Source organism: Drosophila subobscura, chromosome U (assembly GCF_008121235.1).
Source record: "Drosophila subobscura isolate 14011-0131.10 chromosome U, UCBerk_Dsub_1.0, whole genome shotgun sequence".
Taxonomy (NCBI): domain Eukaryota; kingdom Metazoa; phylum Arthropoda; class Insecta; order Diptera; family Drosophilidae; genus Drosophila; species Drosophila subobscura.
The window spans coordinates 25,435,515-25,460,979 of record NC_048534.1 but is presented as its reverse complement, the minus strand read 5'-3'; the positions used below and the strand labels follow the sequence as shown (position 1 = coordinate 25,460,979).

At 43.1% G+C, this 25,465-nt stretch overlaps 1 protein-coding gene across 2 annotated transcripts in view; it reads right to left on the bottom strand.

Moving 5' to 3' along the window:
* The window catches only part of LOC117901777 (protein nubbin), a 63,298-nt gene that overhangs the window by 35,009 nt on the left and 2,824 nt on the right, over positions 1-25,465 (bottom strand). For both annotated transcript variants that reach the window (XM_034812679.1, XM_034812678.1), the window contains exon 2: positions 19,468-20,692. In XM_034812679.1, coding sequence (XP_034668570.1) covers positions 19,468-20,521 — 1,054 coding nt within the window. In that variant the 5' untranslated portion in view covers positions 20,522-20,692. The remainder of the gene's footprint in view (positions 1-19,467; positions 20,693-25,465) is intronic.

Sequence of the window (25,465 nt, the reverse complement as noted above, 5' to 3'; positions counted from 1 at the left end):
GCAAGGCGTTGAAATGTGCCTCGAGTAACTGATGCTTGAAATAGCGGCAGGACATCATCGCCATTGACGCTTCAGGGTAATTCCTCTGTGCTCTGTGCGCCGGAATGTCAAATGAGTCGGTCACATGGCTGAGTTTTGAAGTGTGAAAGTTATGAGGAGGGAAAAGCGAACCATAGGAATTTGCCACTGAATTTTCTTACATTTCTTAACTGAAACTTAAGGGAATTTTAGAGCATAGATAAATATTTTCTGCATGCTTTTGAGTCTATTTATCTTTGATCCCCATTCTTTAACATTTCCTAGAATTTGTATTCAACATTTTTTGTCATCTAATTTTTTATCTGCAAGTATTTAGGAGCTGCGGTGTTTCGATTTCTCGCTTCAGCGAGCCCAGAAAATCCCCAGCCTGTTGCGCAACCTTCTCAAATCTTTCCTCAAAGGTGCCGGCCGTCAGGGATACGGTCCAAGGATAAAATGCAAGTACAAACGAATTGCAGGATGCGTTCGATGCAAACAAAGACGCTGAAAATTATTAGATTTTTTACCGTTTGACAGGGAATTTCAATTCGACAATTACGAGGAAGCAGCAGCCAGCAAAAGGTTCCATAACTCAGGGTCATAAATATGTGTCAGCCAGGGTTTTAATTAAGTACAAAACGAAGAGAACAGAATTGCAGAATACAGCAATGAGTGAGGGGGAGGGGAGCTATCAAAAGAGAGACCTGTCTGTCCATCCATCTCTTTCGCGCAGGTGAGCGCCGGAATCAAAGGAGGTGTTGCTTGGGTCCAGAAGGTCTGCAGGCGGCAGTGAATACCGCAATACAGAAGCAACAACGAAGAACCACCAACGACCGACGACCGACAGGCGAACGATCGGGAGAGCGAGCGCATCGTGGGAACAGCACATTGCGCAAAGGACAATGGGCAGGGAACCCAACCTCAGCTCACCTCACACATAACCAAGTGCAATTTGGCTTTTGTCCCATGGTAGATGGTCTGCACCCGCTGCGTATTTCGGCAAACAAAGTGTAACTGTAACACTGCCAAAGAAGACGACAAGAAGGTACATCCATACAAAGGTGAATCCCGAATGATGATCACTAAGCAGCTCGCCCAGCCCAGGCCCATTGTAATCTCTTCTGGCTAGGCACCAGCATCAAATCGAAAGAAAACAAAGCGAAAAGTGATTATTGTTGCGACTTTTGCTCTTTTGTGCATCGGGGGAAATGTGAATTTATTACCGGCAACGACGATTTCTTTGATTCTATTTCTGCTATTTATCAATTTCATATCCATGCAGAGGGTAATTTTACTCAAAACTTTTGCTGCGCAGAAGAAGCATTTGCGACACTGCCATACAAAATATTTGGATCTATGAATACCTCAACAGGCGAAACAAACTTGTAGCAGAATGTTCAATGAATGTTCAAAGAAAATCCTGCCATTATTTATTCGCAATAATATTTAATCAATATTCAATTCATAAATCTTCTACTTAAGCGTTAAAAATTTGAGTGAGAGTGTAACAAAGTTACGGCTGCACAGCGGTCGTCAAATATCTCTTGCAGGTACCTGAAGACTAATCTCCTCTCCTCTCTCCTACTCTTTGCTACACCTTTTTGTCATAAGCTTTCGTACACTCGAACACGAGACCGTCCAATGCATGCCGCCAGGCCAAGCAGAACCCAAACACACACACCCACTTCCAGCTAAAGCTCTCTCATCTGTTGCTCCTCTCTGTGGTCGGTCTCATTTAAATAACGGTGCGGGCGCTGTCTCTACCTGCGCTCTGTTTAATGCGCTTTAAGCACGCAACGTGGCCGTTCTTTGCATACGCTGAGCACAATTAGCGCATTTAATTTGCAGTGCGTTGCAGCCCTCGCACCCCCTCAGCCATCATTCATAATCGCTGCCCCCGGCCCCATGAGTTTTGACGCCCCCGCTTTTTACACGCCTTTCTACACTTCGCTGCTTGTTTGCATAAATTTCGTGCCAGGCACCTGCTTCCTCTCTCTCGCTCTCCCCTCGCTTTGTACTTTGCATGTGCAGCCGCTCGAGACGCCACGTCTCTCTCGCTCTCTCTCTCTGTCTGTTGCTTCTCCTTTTTTTGCGTTGTTTTTTGCGTTTTGTAATTGCAGTTATTTGGACACACCGCACATTATTAAGGCAAACAGCGGCCGCGCAAAAAATATGTTTTAAATTGCGAAAATGCATATTAAATACATATATTTAATATAATTTTGTATTTCTATTGCATTTAAATTTGTGGCAGCTTAGCTCCAAATGAAGTGAAAATGTGATGCAAGCCACGATGGTGGGTAATTATGGGGGATTTATTATTTTTCAATTACTCAGTTTTTAAGAGATTTGGAGGAGGAGTTTTGTTTTTCAGTTATTGAATTGGTTTATGCGAGAGTGAATACATTTATGAAATAAATTAAACACTTATTTTCGTTGAATGATCATACTTATTAATGGATAAGTTGGGGGCTTGTTTTATGCAGTTTATGCAGAAAGCAAATTAAATGCTTAAAATTCCTAGCCTGGTACAGCATTTCATTTAATTAACTAACCCTAAACAAATATTTCTAAAAAGTGTTCACATACAAGAACAAAGCCAAAGCCTTTCCCACACATTTTTGTGTCCAGTGTTTCACTAACCAATGACCCGCAACATTTTCCTAGTTTTTTTAATGACTTTCTAGCTGTTTTTTCTATTTTTTTGCACAATTTAAAATTTTTTTTTTTCCCAAGAAAACACTCGATTTAATGCTGGTTGCCATTAAATTCCCTTCCTCCTTCCCACATGTTTATCAACACAAAGAAAATACGTTACGAAATTGTGCCAAAAAGGCTGCGATGGGAAAAATAATTTCAAGAGGTTAAAATGTCACTTAAGCGGATTCAATTTTTATATTTTTTTCCACCCGATATTTGTTTTCGCGCAATTACTTTCCCAAAATTTGTGCAGATTTTTCATAAATTTGAGCGCGCAATGAAATATTTTTGATGGCAGCTGCTGCTGGTCGCTCTCTCAATAAAGGGGTGGAAAAGGGGCTATCAATAAATGTGGGCATGGCTCAAAAAAAAGTAGAGAATAAAAAATGAATATCGATTTTCAACCCTGTTTTGCATGACACGCAAAAAACATTCGACAGAGAAATTCAAAAAACTCCAAAGGCCAATAAAAAATTGTTGAAAAAACAGTAGGGGCAGAGAATGGAGGCAGGCCCAGGCTAGAGGCATATACAATGACTATATATCAGCAGAGACATCATTGTGCGCATCACGCAGGGGGAACGGGTGGCAGAGAGTGAAAATACTTTGAAATCGAAATCAAAAATCAGCGCGTGCTCAGCCGCAGCTCGGAAAAAGGATGCACCCCGAGCCCGTGCTGCGCATGCGAGCAGATTCATGTTTGTTATTGTGTAACCCAATGCCGAAACTCTGTTAGGGTTACAGTCATGTGTCCTCGGGGTTCTCCGGGCTCGCCGGCTTTAAAATTGTTTCGAGTGAGTCGCTAAATGTGGCGGAACTTGCAGCTTCGCCTCTCTGCCAATGGCCTCGTCTCGTCTCGCATTTATCATCATTAAAGGCGCACGCATCGATCGAATATCCTATCCCTATCCCTATCCCTATTCCAGAACATCCTTTCGCTTTTGTCAAAGGCTTGTGGCTACTGCGGGTCCCAGCTGCTCTGCGCCCCTCTATTTGTATAGAAATTTAATTTGACATGCAAACACATTCTCCAGTTGTTGGGGGTGTCCTGCGAAAGGATTTCAATTTCGTTTCAAGCTGTCGTCGGCATCTGACCGGCTTCCCTACTGTAACACGATACACCCCAAAGAGTGAAAGTAATTTGCGACAAATTTCCACATTTTCACAGGCAAAGTGAAAGCCGCCATCCATGCAAATGCTTTTTCCAGCTGTTTTTCCCTCCTTGCAAACTCATTTTCGTCTCGAATTTTGTTAGCTAAAAATGTTAACAAGCTAAAATTAATGAGCCCTGGCCAACAACAAGCAATTTAATTTATGTTTCCTGCAGTTCTCATTTTCCTTTTTAGAGCGAGAGAAAATTTATTAATTTAGATGCTCAGCTTAGATATGTGTTAAGTGAATAATTATGGGGTAGCTGAGCAAAGAGTTAAGAGGCGGGGCACTGGTGGATGGAGGCCTTGGTGAAAATAATACAAAAATTATATTTTTATTATGCGTTTTGGGATATGGTAAACACTTATCGATTGGCATAATTATTGAAGCTATAAAATACGTAACATTTAAGCAATAAATCAGCATTTTAATGGCTAAATATTTCTACTTTTATTACAGGTCCACAAAGAGCATTTGGCTGAAGCATGGCCAAGTGTCCTTAATATTGTTTACACGACTGTAATCCTCGAAATGTAATGCAAATTCTCAAGCATCAAATAAAATTCCTCAGGTAAGTCCCTCAACTCATCTTCTCTTCATATTTTGTCGTAACTTTGGTGCACATTCCCCTGACAATATTCCCCCGTAACTGGCAGTAATCATTGCCATCAACCTGTCTGCGTGAAATTGCACTTTCCTGCTTAGAAATAATCCTGAGATCCGAACCATCTCTCTCTGTCCCATTAGCCACGGGAAACACTTTCTCATGCACTCGCCCATGCAAATGTTGCCCCTAAAGATGATTTTGCATAAGATTGAGCGGCGGAGGAGGGGAGAACAACCCTCAGAAGTCTGGGAACATGTCGTGGGACGTTGCGGCAATCTCTCACCTGCGAATGCACAGAAAATTGCAAATGATTGCAGAAGGAGAGCCCCGGCTACCTGGCCCAAGGACAACTTTCACTGAATTGCCTCTGCCACTGCCACTCGAAGGGAGCTCAAGGAACTCCGAAAGGAACTCAAACTCATTTCGCATTATCCTATTGATGGGCGCACTCATTATTATTCTTATTACTGTTTTGTGTGCTCTTTGAATATCTGCAGCAAGGTGCGTTCTCGGGACGTGGGAATGTAAACAAGTCGCTTGCCTTTGGGGTACTTTTTCCGCTCATTTTCCTTACTTTTTTGCAAAGGATTTTCATCCTTCCTCCGAGTTCTTCACTTGCTGTGCCTTCCATAAATTAAACGAAATTTAATTGTATTTCGGTACAAATAAAACTCAGGACGCCACCCTTCCCATCAAAGATTCCACAGATTCCCATCTTTGGAGTTCGTTGGTTGCCTGTGCATTCAGTTTTATTCTTCATGCGGATATTGAGCCAATGATTTCAACGATTTCATTCGTTTGTCTGTTGTCAGTCGGTCAATGCTGCAATTGGGAAATGTTTGCCTTTACTCTGTACGTTTTTGGGGGTAAAAAGGAAGTGAACATAAAGCAAAGAGGTTCAATTGTAGGGGTAAAGGAAGGGATGCTCAGGCACACCTGCAGGTTCCTTCTGCCGCAAGGAATTTCTAAGTAATTTGTGTGTTTACTCAAATGAATTTATTTATTCTAAAAAGTATATTTCTGCTCTTTGCACTGGCACATCGAAAGTCATATTGTTCTCTCCACTACAAGAACTTAATCCTTTTTTTATCACAGATGTTAATGAAGTTTTCAGCTTAATTTTGAGTATAACTACTTAATAACTGTCATAGCAGCTAAGCAAAATGGAATCCCATATAATAACTCCATTTCTAGCTCTCACTTTAAGCTTTTCTGTAACTCCAATTGCAAGACGTTGATCCTTGCTTTTGGAGCATTCACTGTCTTCGAGTCTGGGCTCAGCTGTGTGTTCGGCGTTCGTTTGTGTTTTATTCGCACAAACATTTTGCCCCGCATTAGTCATGGTAATTTGCCAACAATAATTGCAATAACAATTAGTACAATTATTGCAATTTGCGTGGCAGAGACTAGCATGTGTTTGTGTGTGTGTTTTCAATTTTCAAAGCAACAAAACTCATTATTATTATTACTATTTGCTATTTGCACACACTTTGCATTGGCAGAGTCGGAAAAGTGTAATAAAACTGGCAGCAACATTTGAATTTTCCTTCTCTTTGCGGAAAATGTAAAGTATTTCCATTTCACTTTGTTAGTTGGCTGCGTTTTTCGCACTTTTTCCAGCACACAGAGCAACACGCAATAATAATTTCCATATCTTTATGCAAAAAGAAAAACAAAAAGAAACTCGTTGCACTTCATAAATTTTTGAACTGGCTGCCAGTAGCAGCAGAGGACCCCTAATTAGCTGCGGGATGATGCGTGCCACGGAGGCAACAAAAACACAAAAAGAGAAACAGCAAAAAAACCAAGCGAAAAATCATTGAAAAATGCTTTCAACTTTGCCGCCAGCCGCCAGCCGCCAGCCGACAGACAGCCAAAGATCAAAGTCAAGGATCAAAAGCTCTGAGTTCTGTTTTGTTCTCGTCTTGTTATGATGATTTCTCCGACTGTCTGGCAGTCATCTCTCAAACCCATCCAATCCAAGCAATCCAATCCATTCAATCCATTCATAATAATGCGAAACATCGGCAAACCAATGAGGAGATCAGAGCAGGCGGTGGAAAAAATGCAATCGTCTTGAAACAAAAGCCGCTCGACAAGTCCGTTGTGCACCTTTCCGTCCCCACCGATCCGCATCTCTTTCTGAGTTCCTCTGACAGCGTTAAACGAGCTTCAAAACGAAACGAAACGAACAAAATGTTTGCTTGACATTCATCTGGTTTTGAGTTCCAGTCGCAGTCGCAGTCCCAGGCTGTCCATAAGTTTGATTCACAAACAAATTGACATTGAAATTGTTGGCAAAAAAATGCTTAGAAAATGTCACAAATGGCAAAAGGTAAGGCTGAGGCATGATCATGATCATCAGCATCGCCATTATGATCTTTCTGGTGTTATTTTTTACACCAAAAGCAGCTTAAATGGTGGCATGCAAATTGTTTGATGCAAATTCAAATGGCGCTTTGTTCGCGTGCTTTTGGAGCTGTCAATGGCAGCTCAAGGGAGCTCTGAGGCATGTCAGGACTGGCTTTGGGGATTTCAGATACTCAATAAAAGAAAGCAAAGAAGCTAAAATATTAGAAAAACCTTTTCTGGCGACCCCAAACTTGTGCCGTGCTGTACCCCAACTAACATTTGCGTTGCTGGTTGTAAAAGTGTCTTCCAGTCATTCCCACTCGTTTAAATAACTTCCATTCGGCACTTTACCCCTTTCGACCTGGCACCAATCAATTTACTATCAATCCAGCTAGTTGTTGCCATATTATTTGCCATCTGAGCCGCCTCCAACAATTAGCTAAGTAAATAATTACACATATTCCCATTTCCCTATGGCCTCTCCAGCACTGCAACTTGGAAAATATTTCCAAAGCTTATTTTTTGTATATTACTTTTCAATTGTTGCATGCCAAATTCGCTGGCAGTCCAATATTAGCAATTAAGACGCATTCAGATCACTGTTGGCCGCAGCCAAATGATGTAAACTGATGCGAGGATAGGAACGAGCAACAATCAAAACACGAAATGTACGCAAATAGGCCAAAAGGCAGGCCGAAAGTGGTAATTTTTCAACTGAATGAACAGCGAAAAACAACAGCAGCAGCAGCAGCAGCTACAGCTATAACAACAATTGTTGCAAGTATTATTTGTTGCAATTTGTTGCACGTTGTAAAAGGCACGCATATTCGCATATTCAGGGTTACCTTGCAACCAGCAGGGGGTTGCAGGGTAGCAGGGGGGGATAATTAGCATGCACTGCGATTAACATATAATTAATTGTAGCTAGAATAAAAGTACAACAACGGCCAAACAGCAAACAAATTATATTTGTTGCCTGCTGGCAGAGTGCAAATGAAAATTGCTGCAACAAAAACAAAACAAAAACAAGACAATAATCAGCGACGGCATCTCTCGAACGGAGAACGACGATCGGCAGGGCATCGCATGCAAAATACATTCCTCCCCCCCTCCGAGTGTGCAACATCACTGAGAACACGAAGAGAGCGGCAAAAGACAAGCAGAGAATGGTGGATGCTCTTACAGGGAGTACCAGAGGCAAGAGAGAGAGAGAGAGGGAGAGTGTGCGGTTGGCAAAGGGAATTGAGACTGAAAAACGTTTACATCTAAAAATATGTAAAACCTCGAATGCTATCTATTAAATTTAAGGCTTAAATTAAAGCTAAACTACCAACTAAACTCACAAATTTTGCTCCCAAACAAACACTCTTCGATGGCCCAAGATACTCTCCCCCAGGGGGAGTGTATTTCAGCGGGCAACAGGTGCAGTGCATTGCGCACTAATTAGTTGCACAACAGACCGAAAAAATAACAAAAGATACGCAAATAGTTTTTATTTTTGCTGCTACTAACACCACCACAACCGTTGTGTCTGTGTGCCTGCCTTTCATAACTGCAGCACATGCCGCGTGCTCTGTAATCGAGACGCAAGACGAGGAGCGGCGCTGCGGCAGTCAGCGGTCTCTGTCGATGCAGCATTTGTCTGCAGGCGCATAACAGTTTGTCTCGGCAAAAGTTCAATTAACGCATATTCATAGAGGAGTATGTACTGAAAGATACTCCCATAGAGAGCAAGGTATAGATGGAAGACTGCGAGGCTGCCACTTAACTGCTCAAACAGGCCAGAACGTCTGCAAATCGAAAGACTCAGGCAACGAACCTCGCCTCAAGAGCAGCAACAGCAGCACAGGGTAGCCGAGGGGGAGTATAACCGTTTCCTATAAAGCAATATTGCGTATGCAAATTTCGCTATAAATCAGCTGTAAGCCCATCGATTTGTGGCCACATCCCTGGCCCCCTGCTGTGACCGCGAAATGAAGTTCTCAATGGGCAAAAAACGGACCCAAAAGCGTTCAATTAGTTGACCCCCGGGGGGTTGCAAAAGAGCCACCAGTTGAGGCAGGTCCACAACAAACACTGAGAGAAATAGCCAGAGCACCAACAAATATTTGCCTTATTTTTGTGGTTTCTTGGAGAAATCGTAAATTGAATTTAGTTAAAGTTAAATTAAACGTTGCTGTGGCTAATCGCTTTCTTTGAGCATTCAATTCTGTGCCTTAAAATATTTGTTCAGCCCTGCTTTTTCTCTCAGTGCATTTCCACTACGATTCCCCTCAAGCCTCGCAAGTGTTTTGCTTTTTGTCATTTTTGCATTTATTTTATTTGTTTTATTTTGCCATGTGCAGCTTTGAAGGTGGCAACGGCAACTGGCAGACGGCAGACGGCAGTCCCCCGCTCCCTCCCATGTCCCTCTTTCCCATTCGGTGGGCTGCACTCTACTTGGGGTAATTAGCAAATGTTTAATTATAGTCCACAAGCCTATAGCTAGCTGCTCCTTCAGTCTTGGCTCCGGGGTTCTTCCTCCTCTCTCCTCTCTGTGGCTCAACTAATTGCTCTTTTGGTGACTCGACATCGACTGGAGAGGAGTGGAGTGGAGTGGCTGGAATGGTTGGGGGGCAGCCACTGAGTGAGTTGTTGCTGCCACAATTGCCTGTCAATTGCAATTAGTTTTGCTTTTTGAACATTGCCAGGAGATGGAGGAGCAGTAGCAAGGGGGGTGTGGCAAGGGCGGCAGCAGAGGGAAGGAGGTAAACCAAGTCAAGTGCAGTTATTCAAAGGGCCGCAGAAGTTTGCCTTCAGATTGACAACTTTGTAGCGATGATAACTGTAGAATTCTGTGGGGTGGAGCGGTCTTAAAATTGCTAGAAAATACACAAGTGGCACACGAAGCCCTCTGGCGTTGAGTAGTCGCAACATCTCCAAGGGTGCGTTACCATTCCCATCCTAATAAGAAGATCAACGATTTGGGCTTGAAGGAAACCAGATTTCCTGGCATGTCTGCTTGGAATGATCAAGGGTGCAGCTAGGTTCAAATTAAAGCAACAGAAACTCTGAAAAATAAAAGGAAAAGACTCGGTGCGAAGGCCCAAGGCCTCGATCAGCTAGAAATGTTACTGCTATTTGGATAAGGATTACATTTTGTCAGGGATTTATCCATTTAGGGCACGAAGTTTTACTGGATTATCTTCATGCTTCTTGGCCACACTTAAAAAACACCACCAAAAGTACTTGAAATATATAGAAAATACCAAGGCATAAATGATTATAAATCATAATTTAAGCAAATCTATGCCAAAAATCACACAAAGGCTACTCCAAATAAGGCTGTGAAGAAAAAGCTAAAATGACCGCACATTAAAAGAAATTGAAAATATCCCAAATTAGCCTTTTATTCGTTCCTAAACAATAGCCAAAAAAAGTACAATTTCCTTCCGGCTTACTCCACATCAAGATTCTGCCAATTCAAAATCTATTTTTAACCCGTTTGACTTCTTTGCTGAAAGAAGTCTTTGCTTTGTCTGCCACTTGTCTGCGCTTGCAATTGAGGTGCAAAAAGAAACAACAACAACAACAAAAAAACAGAAACACAGTTAATAACTTTTTATAGCTACAACAACAAAAAAACAAACAGCAGCAATTGGACAAGTTTTGCCGGCGACCAGGCAGGCGGCCGCTGCAATGATTCATCAGACGGCAGAAGGTGGGCAGGAGGGGCGACGAGAGGGGAGCAACAACAAAGAGTTCGTGACAGGCAGACAATTTGTCGACAGGCGCACATCAGCGACATCTAGCGGCGGCTGCCAAAGTGTTAAATAACAATTACAACTTTATGAAGTTGTTTGGCTGTCAGAGGCGCATTTGGCAGAGCGGAAGGGAGAGAGAAGTCCTCAAATTAGTATAAGAAGATATTGAATGGGGAAACCATAAAGCAATGATCTGGTGGTGAGAATAGAGAGGGGAATGGAAGGAAACTTACAGCAGATTTGAAGGAAGAACAGAGAGAAAGCTTATGGCAAGCATCGAAGGTCAGCCATAAATATTAAAATCAAACAAAATACATGCATAAAAGTATGTGTGGAGAGCACACTGAGGGCTGTCTAGAAAATACTAAAATATGAAGAACACATCAGTTAATATGACTAATCGCCTAGCAAAGATCGAAGGTGGCCATGCAGCAGGCCTCAGAAGAGCAGGGAGAGGAGCAGAACGCGCTGCGCGGAGAAATGGTTCACCAAAACTAATTTCAGATATGCATCGGCATCGGCTGTTGCTGCTGCTGCTGCTGCAACACGCCCTCCATTGTGGCCAAGAGGTCGCTTCTGTTGGCAGCAGAAACAAAACAAAAACAAAAACAACAAAAGAGCGAAGAGCGTAGCCCAAGCTGGCAGTCAGTTTGAATTAAAACCAATCACAGCAACATGCAAAAAGAATCTGCAGCGGGCAGTGGGCAGCGGGCAGCGGGCAACATGCTGCAGAGAGAGATCTTTTGGCTCAGTGTAAAACTTATATACAAAAGTAATATTCGTCATAATCATAATGATAGGCTTTCAGAGTTGCAGCCGAAGCAGGGGCAGCGGCAGCAGCCGCCATGCCAGTTGATTATGATGATGACTCGCGTCCTTCTGCTCCAGCAACAGCAGCAACAACTCACAAAGTAGCCGCGCACATGGGAGGAGGAGGAGGAGGAGGAGGAGGATGAGCAGCGGGGGGAGGGAGCAGAAGGAGGAGGCTGCCCAGGCAATTCCAAGTCGTCAGTCTTACGTACGACGTCCGCACGATCCATGCAAATTAAATGAAACGTACGAAAAGGCAAAAAAGTTCCCATGACTTTGGCAATGGATGTAGGGGATCAGTGGAGGGAGGCAAGATGATCAGAAGGTAGGGAGGGAGGCACTCGGGTAGGCTCTCGGGAAGTCTGGCCTGAAGTCGCGCACAGGTCCAACGTGCGGCCTCGTTGCACATTGTGCGGACGCTCTTTTAGCTGCGCCTCATTTTCCCCATTCATTCCATTCAATTCAGTGGTTTTTGTTTTTGTTGGTGTTGCTTGGCTACATGTTGTTGCTGGGTTTGTTGCTGTGTGTTTGCCTGCAAGATGTTGCTTGGTTGTTTCTGTTTCTCGCTGTTTTCTTGGCTGATCGTTGGCTCTGCCTCTGTTGCTGCTCGCATTCAAGTGTCATAAATCCTTTGGCTTAATAATATGCACCTTACTGTGGCGACCCAGGCCTCTTGCAACATTTGTGTGGCTACAAACTATAGCCTCAATTATGTGCAACGTTTTCGGCTTGGCTTTGGACTGGTGTGACTTTGTTTTTACACGGATTACAGAAGAAGACTGAGAGAATGTGCGATACGTTTTGCTTTTTCTATGTCACTGCTGCGGGCTGGCGTTTGGATTTGATTTATTTAATTTTTAGAAATTTACTAACTAGTTTTCATTAATTCATTTGTTGAGAAGATGATCAAACACCTTTGGCTGCCCCTTTGGCTACAAAGTTTCTGCCAAAGCTCCTTACAAATGAATGACCGAGTGAACTTGCAAATGTGTTGAAAAGTCATAAAAATGTTGGCACAGTTTCGAAGCAGCGGCAGAGGAACACAAATTTGGGGTTGGAGTTTGGCATTGGCATGGGCTTGAGCTTTCGCTTGGGCTGCGGTCGTGGCTTGAGCTTTACCTCTGCCGTTGGACTGCGGGAGGACAGACTAAGAACTGCGCTGGACTTGGCGTTGGTGTTGGACTCTGGCACACTGAGCACTAAACTGGCGTTAAACTTAAACTGCCGAAACGGTCACTCAATGTGTCTGTGAAGCTCGTAAATGTCGGCGTCATGTGGTTAGCTCTGGGTAGAGCTACAGGTCTACGGCGCCTCCGCTACAGCTGAAGGTCAGTCGGGCGCATCCGAATGCCTGTCTGTAGATTTGAAAAGAGTTTGCCGCCACGGACGGACCTCCCCGGCCAGCACGGGCTCCTGAATGAAATTTTTCTGAATTATGAATTCAAAATTAATACCAGGAACTGTCTAAGCAATCGCTACCGAAGGGAGTCAACAGCTATCCCGGCTCCAGCTTCAGATCCCCAGCTCCTTGTTGCGCCCATTAATCTTTCGTTGGCTGGCAAATTGTTTTGTGTTCTTTTGGAGCCTCAGGTAGGTCCTGCTTGGGTTTCGGTTTCTCCTGTTGAAGTTTTGCCTTCAGCTTTGGTTCCTCTTCTGCTTCCTGCGGTTCCCCTTCGAAACTCAATTTGCTGGCTAACTGTAAACTAGGCTGCCCATCTAACGCCTCTCGAGGGCAAAAGGGAAAAGGGGAAAAAGGAACTTCTCGCTTAATTGTGTTCCCAGGAAACGCCGATATACAGTCTGGAAGCTAATTTGCCTACGAAACGGTGTCCGGGACCGGGACCTTTGCACAAAAGTCAATTAATTCCTGCAGCCAAATATTTTGAGCGCTGGAGAGCACAGTGGTACGGGAGAGGTATATTTCTGTGGTGTTCGGAGTACTTGGGTGTATTTTTCGGCAACGAAAGTATAAGAAAAGTAATCGCTAAACTTTCAGGTATATTTCATTGGCTTTGGCAGAAATTATTGGGATATGTTCGCTCCTCTACTTATATTGATCCATTTTAATCTGTAAATATTTCTCAGGGAGACATTTCTGTGGTGGTGTATAAATTTGAAGTATTTTTGGAATATTGTGAATACTTGGAGCTATTTTTGTGGCCAAGAAATTTGTCAGAAGACTTGCGTGAAATCTTGCTGGGAATTTATTCATTGCTTTTGGCAATAAATATTGGGATATATTGTATGTAAAGTCTGCCTTATTTGGCATATTTTTATACTTTTTAATCCATATTTATTATTCCCCTTTTACCTCTCTTTATCCCACCATCAGTCCACTGTTTACAAAAGAATAATTTGACCCAAAACTTACTCTCTTCTTTGCACCCTTTGTACCCCGCTCTCTGGATAATTTGAGCACATTTTCAAAGAGCAACATATCCGCTGACCCGCGAGACTCCAACGACTCCCTTTAATGGCTCTGGCCAGCAATTTTCGTATGACAAGAGACCAGGACAGGCCATGCCAGGACCAGGGCCAGGGCCAGGGCAGAAGATTCTTCAGCAATTTGAATCCGCAGACTTTAAATTATGATTAAGTATGATCATCTGGCTCTGGTACTCTCTTCTCGCTCTTGGCTTATGTTTGAGCAATAATAAAAAGCGGAAATGCTAATGATAGGGTTTCGCATTGGTTGTTCGAACATTGAGGTACCAAGAACATATCCTTGCCAGCCTGCCAGCCTGCCTGCTGCCCCAAAAGCTCACGTTCCAAAATGGCAACAAATTTATAGTTCGCATTGCCTTTTGTCTCTGTGTTTTGTTTCCCTTTTTGAAATTATTATTTATGCATATAATTTGACCAGCTGCCTTTCGCTTTTTCTGCGGAAAAGAGTCGAAGAGTCGATGGATTTTTATGGAGAGACAGCGACAGAGCCTCCCTTCCCGTCCTGCAGACGTAGGCAAATTTTTGTGGCAGGCAAAACGTAAAATGAAATATCACGTCTCAACTTTATTATGGCTAATTGGCGTCGATGTCTGGCGCGGTGCAAATTAAATCGCCAGCTGAGTGGAGAGGCCCACAAGGCGTATGAGTTACGATGCGTTGCAGTTCATTGGAAAAATATTTGTGTGCGCGGCATTTTAGTTGTTGTGTTCCGCGGAAGGCGCCAGGATCAGTCCATCCGAGTGCCTGCTGCTGCCTGGTGCTGCCCGCAGTTGCATTTGCTCAATTCAAACAGAACGTAGCACAAATTTACCATTTTTTATGGTAAACATATTGAAGAGGCATCGGTCGCGGTCGCGGTCTCGGTCGCGATCGTTGTGCTCCTCTATCCCTCTGTGTCTTAGCCTGCGCAGCACCGGCTGTTGCCCATTGGCCAGCAATCAAACTGAGTTAACTGCTTGAACGTGCCTGAATGGGCTTTTTGGCCCGATGCTCGGGCTTGGCTTTGCCGATCAAACTGCAGTTCTTATGCAATTTTATTAAAATTTTTAAATGGCATGCAAAGAGGGTAAGTTCGTGCCTGGCCCAGAGGTTTCCCAGGGGATACATTTCAAGGAAATTGTGTGGCAACTAACACCAAAACTTTAAAGTGGAAATATACCAAAGAGTTAACTGAAAATTAAGTCTATTTTTGAAAGCCTAAAGCTGCAACGCTGCAATTACTCTCAAATTTGACTTCAAATACAATTTTTATTTCGTGTACTGGGCTGCTGTCCTTAAACTGCTTGAAAAAATATTTTCTTACATCAAAAGTGTAATTTTTAATTTATAAACTATTTTTAACCTCAAATCTCAAAATAATCTTCGCAAAAGCAAAGTTTAATCTCACCACAAGCCACAAAATTGCTCACTTTACCTACAAACCCATTGACAAAACGCAACTCTCTTTGCTCAGCCTCCTCCTCCTCATTTCTGCGGCTCCCACACTCATAAATTTCAGCGCAAAAATATTATCTGTAACCATCGAGACGTATTTGTTTATGTTCAGCCTCCACAAAAAAAACACGCACCCAAATAACAAAAATAAAATCAAAGTAAGCCAAAGACAAAAGGGGCTTTCCCACAAAGAAACAAATTCCCATGGCCCTATGCCTAAGCATGCATAATTTTAATTTATTTGTAGCAGCCAACAAAACCCAAACTGCCCAGGCCAGGCCACGCCAGGGCAGGCCAACTAATAAAAGTAAAAAGCAAAAAGCAAAAAATGAAGCAAAAGCCAATGCAGCAGGCAGAGGCTGAACCGAACCGAACCGAACCGATCTGTGGCTGAGGAATATTTATGGAAATACCTTCGGGGCGGAGCTCCCGAATTGCGAAAACGTTGATCAAATTTTGCCAGATAAGCGACGAAGACGAAGACGACGACGACGACGAAGACGAAGACGAGAGCGTGGATGATGGTGATGGTTATGGCTGTGGCTCAAATTGTGTGACTAGAGATGCTTGCGTGAAGCACGAGTTGAGTGGAGCAGTGTAGAGGGAGCAACACAACGCAACAGAGCAGGTGCAGCAAGAGAAAGGGATAGGGCTTTTTATATTCGACTGCGCGAGAGCGAGCTTTCTGACCCGGCGTATGCTGATGCTTGTTCCCTCCCGCTCTCTCGCTCTCTCGATCTACTTGTTGCTCTGCTACCTGCGCGTTGGTCTGACAACTGGGGTGGGTCCGCACTTCTGCACTCGACCCTCTACTCTCATTGTACATATTTTTGCTAGCAACTGCACAGCTCGTGACTCACGTCACAGCACGCACCCAGCTCCAAGATCCATCCAGCTCATATGCATGTCGAGGTCTACGAGTCATCAGCCAGAGCAGCAGCAGAAGCAGAAGGAGCAGCAGCAGCAGTAGGGGGAGGAAGAGGTGGAGCAGGAGGTCGCGGCGGCTTCAACTCTGCGGCTGCCTTACAACGTCATCAGTTTTTGAAGGCGTTGCCAAAGAGGCAACCCGCCGAGGAGACTGTGGGAACTCATATTGCATGCTGCACACATACAACTCACCCAAAAGAGTCAGGGCAGGGTAGCCCCTCTATGGTACCCGATATCGTGCCTTTGAAATCTGCATTTGGGGCCTCTGCGCGCTTGCCAACTCGTTTGCATTTCTTATTTGCAACGTTGCAGCCAGCCTCCGTCAGATTGGCTGGCGTAATCTGTTTTAACTTGACTTGAACTTGCCTCAGCCTCAGCCGCAGTCCCAGCCCTCAGTCCCCCTCCCCGAACTCACATTGCACTTGATGGCCGCAGCGGCAGTGGTTCCTCCATGGGCTTTTGACGGTAGTCGTGCTTTGGTTATAAAAATTGAAGCCGCCATTAAATTCTGACAGTTGTCAGCTCTCGCTGGTTCTGGTTGGAGCGTCCCGGGTTAAGTAGTTGGGAGCTCGGCTATACCCCCTAATGGCTGCTGTACTTGGCCAAATGGCTGATGATCGTTTTGGCTAGGGATTTGGTTAAGAGTTCTCTGCTCTTCGCTGGCAATTTGCAACTTCCACTGCCTAACTGTGCATTTAGCTGGGTAATAGTTTTGGGCATAATAACGAAAGGGGCGGGCAAAAGCGAAATGATTTGATCTTGAATGCGCAGGCAGGTCTATGGCAAATGTTCTATAACAACAGGTTGAAGCTTTGCTAATGCATAAGCCGTCATAATTCATAATTGATTGCGAGACGATAGTTAGGCAGATTTTAACATAATTAATAAATCATCAATTGATCAAGAGCGTTATGGAATATTTGTTTGGACATTGAGTAAAATCGAACTAGCAATTCTGGTATTTCATTTTAATTTTCCTATCCAAGAAGAACCCATCAAATCATTAGCTCTTCGTATATTACCCACACAAATTTCATTGCAGACGAATGCATGAATATTTCGAATACACTCAGTTCTGGTGGCTTTTCATTATCTTGGGGCACTCCTTTTGTGAACTTTTTTCAGGTAGCAATCAGAGCTATCAGTCAACCTGCAGCGTCGCTTGATGAGTTCAAATTGCTACTGCACTCGACGTAGACACGAACCCATCTTCATTTATCATTTTCAATAATAATCAAAAGCCATCAAAAGCGATGAATGAAACCGAAAAGAACAACAAAAAAGGCGTCAGAGCAGGCCTCCGCCGGCTCAGATCGTGGCAGACAATGGGCTGACAGACTGCAATCAACTTGAAGCGAACAAAAGATGCTGGCAAAAGAATTTCCCCTGCTACGGGGAGGGGTTATTAAAAAAGAATTTGCATAAAAGACAAACCGAGGCACGAGTCGGGGGGCACAAACCACAAGGATTAAGCAATAAATAACTGAAAGAGAGAGAGAGGAAGTGTGAGAGGGGAGCGGTTGATTTTCTATGAAATTATATTCAAATTAGTTTGATGTTTGCCGGCCGAGAGCGGCTTCAAAACGGTTGTACAAATGGCATAATTATGGCATAGACACAAAGCACTTTGAGATCACTTTGAGGGGGCACTTGAAATTATGCTAAAATACCGAATGGGGCTGGGAGGTGTGACCAAGATGGTGGCAGAGGCATAGATGGAGGCAGACGAAGACGCAGAAGCCGTCTCGGGCTTGGCTCGGGTGGAGGCTGAGGTTGAGACAGAGACTGAGGTAGAGAGTGAGACTGCGGCTGAAGCTGAGAGTGAGGCTGAGGCTGGTGTTAGAGCTGGAGCTGAAGTTGTCGGCGCTCATCAATTATCCACGTGCTTACAGCGGCCTGGCAATTTGTTAGATGTCGGCGGTGGCTGTAGGGAGCGGCACGGGGGACTCGCTTTTGACACCTCTGACGTGATTATAACACTTTTATGGTTAGTTATTAATGATTTTCATATTCAGCAGATGCAAGGTAGAAGCAGAGGAATTATAGGAGAGGAATTTTGAGTTTCCTTAAGCAGAAAAGTGTGAAAGACTGAGAAAATGTACACCAAATGCGAGCTATAGAAAATAGTTTCAAATATTCACCAAGTTCCATCAAATATTTACCAAAATCAATCAACATTTTCTACCAAATCAGAAGCAGAAAATGACTAAAGTTCACTGAATTCCTGAACTAATTTTCTCAGCAAAATATTCACATATTTTTAATTGGCAGTCTCAGATATGGATTACCCCTAAAGGCGTCCCACAAGTAATTTCCATAATATCACAAAAAACCATTTAATTGCTCCACATGCAATATCATTTCCTGGGGATGTACATTTTGTTGCCTCAGCTCGAAGTCATTTATCAGCCAAGCAGATATTCAAAACTTGACCATAGAATATTATTCATTCCGGTTCATGTCTGGCACGTCAAGCACTAAACCCACAAGAGATATGTATATGTATATACAAATATTGCGTGCAGACAGCAGACAAAATAAAAAGTTCAACGAAAAGGCATAAAAATAAGAGAAGAAAAAAAGAAGGAAACAGAAGTCGAGCACAGACGACGACGACGACGACGACGACGACGACGATTGGCTGATGAGAGGGCGCTCCGTTGATGTTAATGTTGCTGCTGATGATGATGTTTAAGAGACTCGGAAACCTGGCGTAGGGGGGCACGGCACGGAAGTGCAGCAAACGTGTCTGCTGATGAGGCTAATGATATGAAAATGAGTCCATGCCGCAGATGACACGAAAGTGTGAGCAGAGCAGCCATGTAGGATGGAGAACGGAGGATGGAGGTGCTTGTGGCCACGGCATAATCATTTCATTTTATGAATGAAATAAAGGCCGCATAATAAATCAAAAGACACACAAGTTGCCAAAAACTGAGAAAGAGAGCTGCAGGTAAATGGAGAGAGAGAGGATGAAAGGGAGGGTAGTTTCAAAGAATCGTGATCGGCACAGGAAATGGAAATGAGCTTGCATTATCAACACAAGGATGGCCGAGAAGAAGTTAAAAATCAATAAACAATAATCCAATTTTAGGTAAGAAATCAGAAAAAAGGCGGGGTATTCTAAGGTTTTCATTACGTAGAATTGGGTTAAAAAATGTGTATGGAATTCCTCAAAACTTAATCTGCAGTAAACATAAAATATCCTCTCTTCCAACAACTTCTCTATCACACCTGCCTGCATCTACCCAAAACATAATCATAAAACATCAAACTTACCGCCTGGATTTTGCATGCTGTTGCTGCAGTTGCTGTCATCATTATCAGCCTCGTCTTCGTCTTCGTTGTCGTTGTCGTGGTCTTCGTTTTCGTTTTCGTCTTCGTCAATTGTTCCGCAGGCTGTTGATTCTGCCGTTGCTTTTGGCGCCTGCAATGTTGCTGCAGCCGCTGTTGATGCTGTCGTAGTTGTTGCTGTTGCAGTTGCCGCTCTTCTCGGTGCGCCGGGCATTTCTGTGGGGCTGGGCACCATAGCAGCCACGGCCACAGGATCGTTTTGCTTTAAGGCGACTAACGAGGCTGCCAAATTGACGTGTTGCTGAGGCGTGAAACCAAAGACCGATGTTGCTGTTGCGGCAAAGGCCGAGGTTGCCGCTGCTGATTGAGTTGTTGGCTCGCTTTTAATTGTTGTTGCTGCGTGCTGTTGCTGTTGTTGTTGCTGCCAGTACTCGGCGGCTATCAAATGCTGCAGACTCTGCGTAGGCAAATGCTGGCCAAAAAGATTGCTCAAATGCTGCAGCGGCGAACTGCTGGCCACATGTTGCTGCAGGAGTTGCTGCTGGAGCAGCAATTGTTGTTGATGATGTTGTTGCTGTTGCTGCTGCTGCTGCTGCGACTGCTGCTGCTGGTGATGATGATGATGATTATGCAGGCCACTGAGCTGCTGATGATGATTAAGATGATGATGTGCATGATGGTAAAGCAGTGTGCTGGCAGCAACGCTTTCATTGGCCTCGCCATTGATTTTGTATTTGGTTGTTGTTGTCGGCGTTGACATTGTTAGTGCTTCCGCTGGACACAGCTGTCGGTGGTCGTTGTTGTTGTTGCTGCCGATGCTGCTGTTGTTGCTAGCCTGATTTGTATTGCAATAGCTTTTGTATTCAAGTAACATGCCGTTTGTGCTGGCAACCTGCTGATGTTGCTTTTGCTGTTGCTGCTGCCTCTGCTGTCGCTTCTGTTGTTGCTGTTGCCGTTGCTGTTGCTGCCGTTGCTGCTCCCGCCGATGTTGCTGCTGCCGCTGATGTTGCTGATAGTAGTTTGCTAGCAACAATGGCATAATCAGTTCTTACAGCTAACTGTGCCAACAGCAGCAACACTAGAGCATACAGCACACAGTTAATCACTTTTGCAGGTTAGATAGCAGCCCCAAAAGAAAACCTCCAAATGTGCTCCACAAATGATTAGCTTCAGCACCGATAGGAGTCCAAGGGGGAATACTGCTCGTCGTCTGTAATTAGTCGAAAGAAGATTAATTAGCCATAAAAAGGGTGTGCCACTGCGCGGGGTTAACCCAATGTTTTAGCTCATAAATTATATCGAAAAAAACAATTGTCATCGCAATAAATAAAAGCCTAAACAATTATTTTGAAATAATATAATCGATATTTTGACTGTGAAATGGACTGTGAATTTGGACTGCTTGCATTATGTTTGTTGTTCAACAAGCAGTGGAGAGCTTTACAGGAAATTTAGGGGATGTCCTTAAATGAGAGTTAAATTATGGCAACAATGATCAAGAGAAATTACAACACAACACACTGAAAATACAATTTTGTCCTCAATCAATCAATCAATGAGAGTTTTGGGTTCGATTTTAGTATTTTTACCCTTTAACATACAAGTTAAATCTCCTTTTTGAACACTTCCTTCTTCTTTTTACACACATGTACACATATACAGTTCCCCCTTCAACACTCTGAGTACCCTATAAAAACGGAGTTCCCCTACCCCAGGTGGCAGAGGTAAATTCTGCTCAGGCCAAAAGCCCCAACAATTAGAAATTCAAAAACCTCAAATCGCATTTACAGCTTAGAAAGAAAGAAGGAAATAAAATAAGGAAAAGGAGTGGTGGGGGAGGGGGAGGGGAGCTGTAAGGCAGTCTCCAATTTATGCATACTCATCATTCGGCACGCAAAGAGTTTGATGGACATGTGAACCCGTTTATCTGCAGCCTCAGACTACTTTTCTCTCTCTCTCTGGTTTTTTTGTCATTTTAATTAGTTCAATTTTGGGTTTGTGTTTTGGTTTTGGTTTCGCTTAAATCTTCTTCTCAATTTCGCCTTGAAATTTCACCTGGCGACAAGAGCAGCCAGCAAATGACATGACGAGGCTGGAAATTAAAATACCCCAAAAAAGATGCCAACTCATTCTTACTTTTGGTTAGCTTATCGGACAGGTAGGGTGGCGAGGGGAGAGGGGATTGGTGTCTGCTACATGGGTAAACGGCAGACAAAAGTCTGTCAACGGGTAGCAAGGCAATTGAACTGAATATTCATAATCGCCAACCAACAGAAGATAAACTACTACAAATAACGCGGATGCACTGCGGGGAAAATTGGGGAGTTTACCCAGTTTGTTGTTGATTTAGAGGGATTGTATAAATAATTGCATTGATTTATGGGCTAAATGTAAAGATATTCCTTACAATGTAATTAATTGATCGCTCAACGTAAAATATTGTAAGGGAATGCAATGAAATTTAGTTTAATGCATAATTTAATTGTGAGTACAAACTGGTACAAATTGGCATCTTAGTCTACCTCCCAATCTAGGAATTGGTATCCACCCAAAGGTTGTGCTCTGATTTGCTATGTAGTTAAATTTATTTGCTCCCTCGGAAGATTTCTAAGAGTATAACCGCTCATCCGCTCCACCAACTTGCCTTTTGTGTAAAAATAATTTGTATTTTATGGACTGTTTGTGTTTTTAAAACAGGGAAGTTTGGGATCTCTAGATAACGTATTTTTAAGATATAATAATTTGTATTTCATGGTAAAAAATTCTCTTTGCCAGAACTATTTTTTCAACTTTTCAAATTAATTTTTTTTCCAGCTTCCACACTGTTTTCTCTCAGTGCCGCAATTGACAAATGTTTGGCCGAAGACTTTGACGCTTCGAGTCCCATCTGCTTGTAGCTCGGCGAGTTCCCCCGAGCTCCACCAATCCCAGCCACAGACGCCGATCTCCGCCGAGTAAGTACAAGTCATCTACCTGATGTTTTTGACCATTTAAGCCACAAAGAAACGAAGCAGAAGAGACCCAGGAGGCAGGTCCATATGTACATAGTTGGTGGAACAGTAGCTGGTAGCTGGTAGAAAAATAAAATAATAATCAGACAATAAACACCGGCAGCAACAAATTTCCATTCATGTATTTGGGGAGACGTAATTGCTAATGCCATTTAAATGTGGAGTTGAACCTCAAAGAAAAGAAAGGAACACTCTGTTAACACCAAGTCATCTTCTATTATTTGGAGAAAAGGAAGACAGACTCCCCGATACCAGTTGGCAGTTTCCAGTCTCCAGCTTCCAGTTCCCACTTCCCGAACCAAAATCCAACTGCAGCGGAAATGTGGCAAGTGACAAAGTTGATTTCTCTTTGCTCCATTTGCTTCATTGTTTAGATCTTCTACCCAGTAATCGTATTACGAAACCTATTTCGATACCAAAAATGAGAACAAACTGTTCTTCCACACACAAATTTACAGTTTAAGCAGGCGGAAGCCACTCCCCTTCACTCCCTCCATGCGCCAGAGCTGTGAAGGAAATTATATTTTTAGACACATTTGATTAGAGCCGCGAATAGTTGTCATTTATGGCTGATCAGTTGGCATACATTAATGGGAAATTCTTGTGGGAACTCGATGGTAAACTGATTCTAAATTATTAACTGAAAGAATACTTATTTGAGTAGACTGTAAATACACTTGAGCAGGGAGGGTGTGGGATATGGTTTATGGAATATTTAAATGAGTTTTAGAAGCTTTAAGACATTTACACTGATTGAAATAATCTGAAGAATCGCAATAATCTTTTCTAAATCGAACTGAGGAATATTAATTATTATAAATTCCAAATCGAATCAATTATATCAGTAGTGATAGTGACTTGGAAGGCCTAGTTTCAATGCCAACCACAAAGATTGTTCATTAGAAAGCCACAAATATTGAATTGTTTTTTATATATATTTTTTTTTAAATTTATTTTATCTATTTATTATGTATGTTGATGTTTTTAGAATGGTTATTCATTCATGGCTCTCTTTTCTTGCTCAAATCGCACATTTTAGGACCGCTTAGTCTGTGTTCACTTTAAACTGAAACTTGTCATAGCCAAAGACAACGCCCCAGCAGCGATTGCTTCACCAACACACACAGTCCAAAGTTGTATGTAAATATTGATAAAAAAAAGTGCACTGCCCCTACATAGCGAATGACCTTTGCCCAACCAAGACAAACACACAGACCAACAGACAAACAATGACTTGGCTTACATTTGATGGCCCTCCCCCTCTGGCTGGGCGTTTCCGCGAAACCCAACAACTAATCAATTTCATAGGAAAAGACTTGGATGTTTTCGCTATTTTTTCCATGTATAAAATAAACAATAAATAGAACATAGAATATATTTTTAGCTGTGCAGACCTCAAATGCTAATTGAACTTAACAAAATTAAAAACTTAATGCATAACCAAATAGCGGAGGCCTCACCCATCGATTTATGTCCAAATAATGTTTGCATTTTCTTTAAGTATTTATGAATAATGGGGGCGCCATTCGTAAAGTGCCAAATGGGGACTTAAACTCGCGGCTCAAGTTGGCTTAGCTCTGGCCTAAAAAAATAACAATCAAACAATTGTGTGACTTAGAAACTAAGACAAATGAAAGCCCCCCACCCCACCTCCCACCTCCCACGTCCCACGACCCATTGGCAGCTCAATTATAATTAGCCAAAAACACTTTTACCGATTGCCGCTGTCCAAAACAAATTCTAAACAAATTGGTTCTGTCTTTCCATATCTAAGACATCATTTCCACTTTTTTTTGGCAGTATCTGAGTCAGCCACAGAATTTCCTGTTATACGTATCGGAGCCCCATGCCCGAGGTGCTATCAGGCCCCCGGGTTTTAGTGTAATTGACTAATGAATGCCATTCCATTGTGCCAGTCTTTTATTATTTGTCACAAACTCTTTTTTGGCTATAATTTGTACTGCTATTGCTGCAGTTTATGGGCAGACCAGCCAGCTTTTCCCAAGAACAGACGTGGCAGGTGGCCCAATCACGTGGCAATCGCTGGATTGATCGATTGATCGTTTATTACAAGAGCCACTTCAAGTGCGGAAGTTGAAAAGGGTTTAATTGTGGGGGAAGAACAGATATTGTGCAGTGAAAAGTGTTTAAATGGCAGTCTGTTAGATAGGCTTCCAGGTCGGATGATGTCAGTGGTTGCAGGGTAAAGAATAATTGATAAAGGATGAGCTCATTGGTGGCTAATTTACAGCTGATAGTGTCATGGAAGTATCGGAAATGTTGTCCAACTCTTTAGGTATTTATAAAGCTAAGAAAAGCCTTCTCTTTCCTTCTAACAGCAGCCATAAAACTGTTTAAAAATATTTTAACTATTTCCCGGAATTATGATAAAAATGCCTAGGGTCCAGGGGAATCCCAGGGCAAAAAAGAATTCCCAAAAAGACTGATCCATGCCCCAAAGACTGCCACAGTCCTCTACTTCCCTTGAACCTTTTGTACACCCCACAATCCATAAGCACTCGATGATCGTTCCACTACCTGCAATCACCACCAAGACCTAACCCAACTCGCACAACGAACATCAAGCATCAAATTCGAGTACCAAGTATCGAAACGATTGCGCAGATTGTGTGGCCCCCAACAGGCCCCCAAGTGAACTTTGTTCGGACCACAAAAAACATCAGCCCATCAGCCCATATGCCATAGATTTCCAGTATTTACCCCCCATTCAAAGAGCTGTGGTGTGTGCGAATTCCCGGAATTGTAAAGCACCCAGATAGAGCGCCTCTCGAGTGCTGTCCAGAGCGCCTTGCCTGGGCCCTGGAGTGCAGAGCGCAATAAATGTTGAAATCAGGTGAAATTTAATAAACTTTAATCACGAGCCTTCAACTTATTTGTTAATTTTGCAAATTATATTTTATTGGATCGGCAGCTATCGCGCTTCCGATTGTACGAGAAGTGTGTACAGGGCA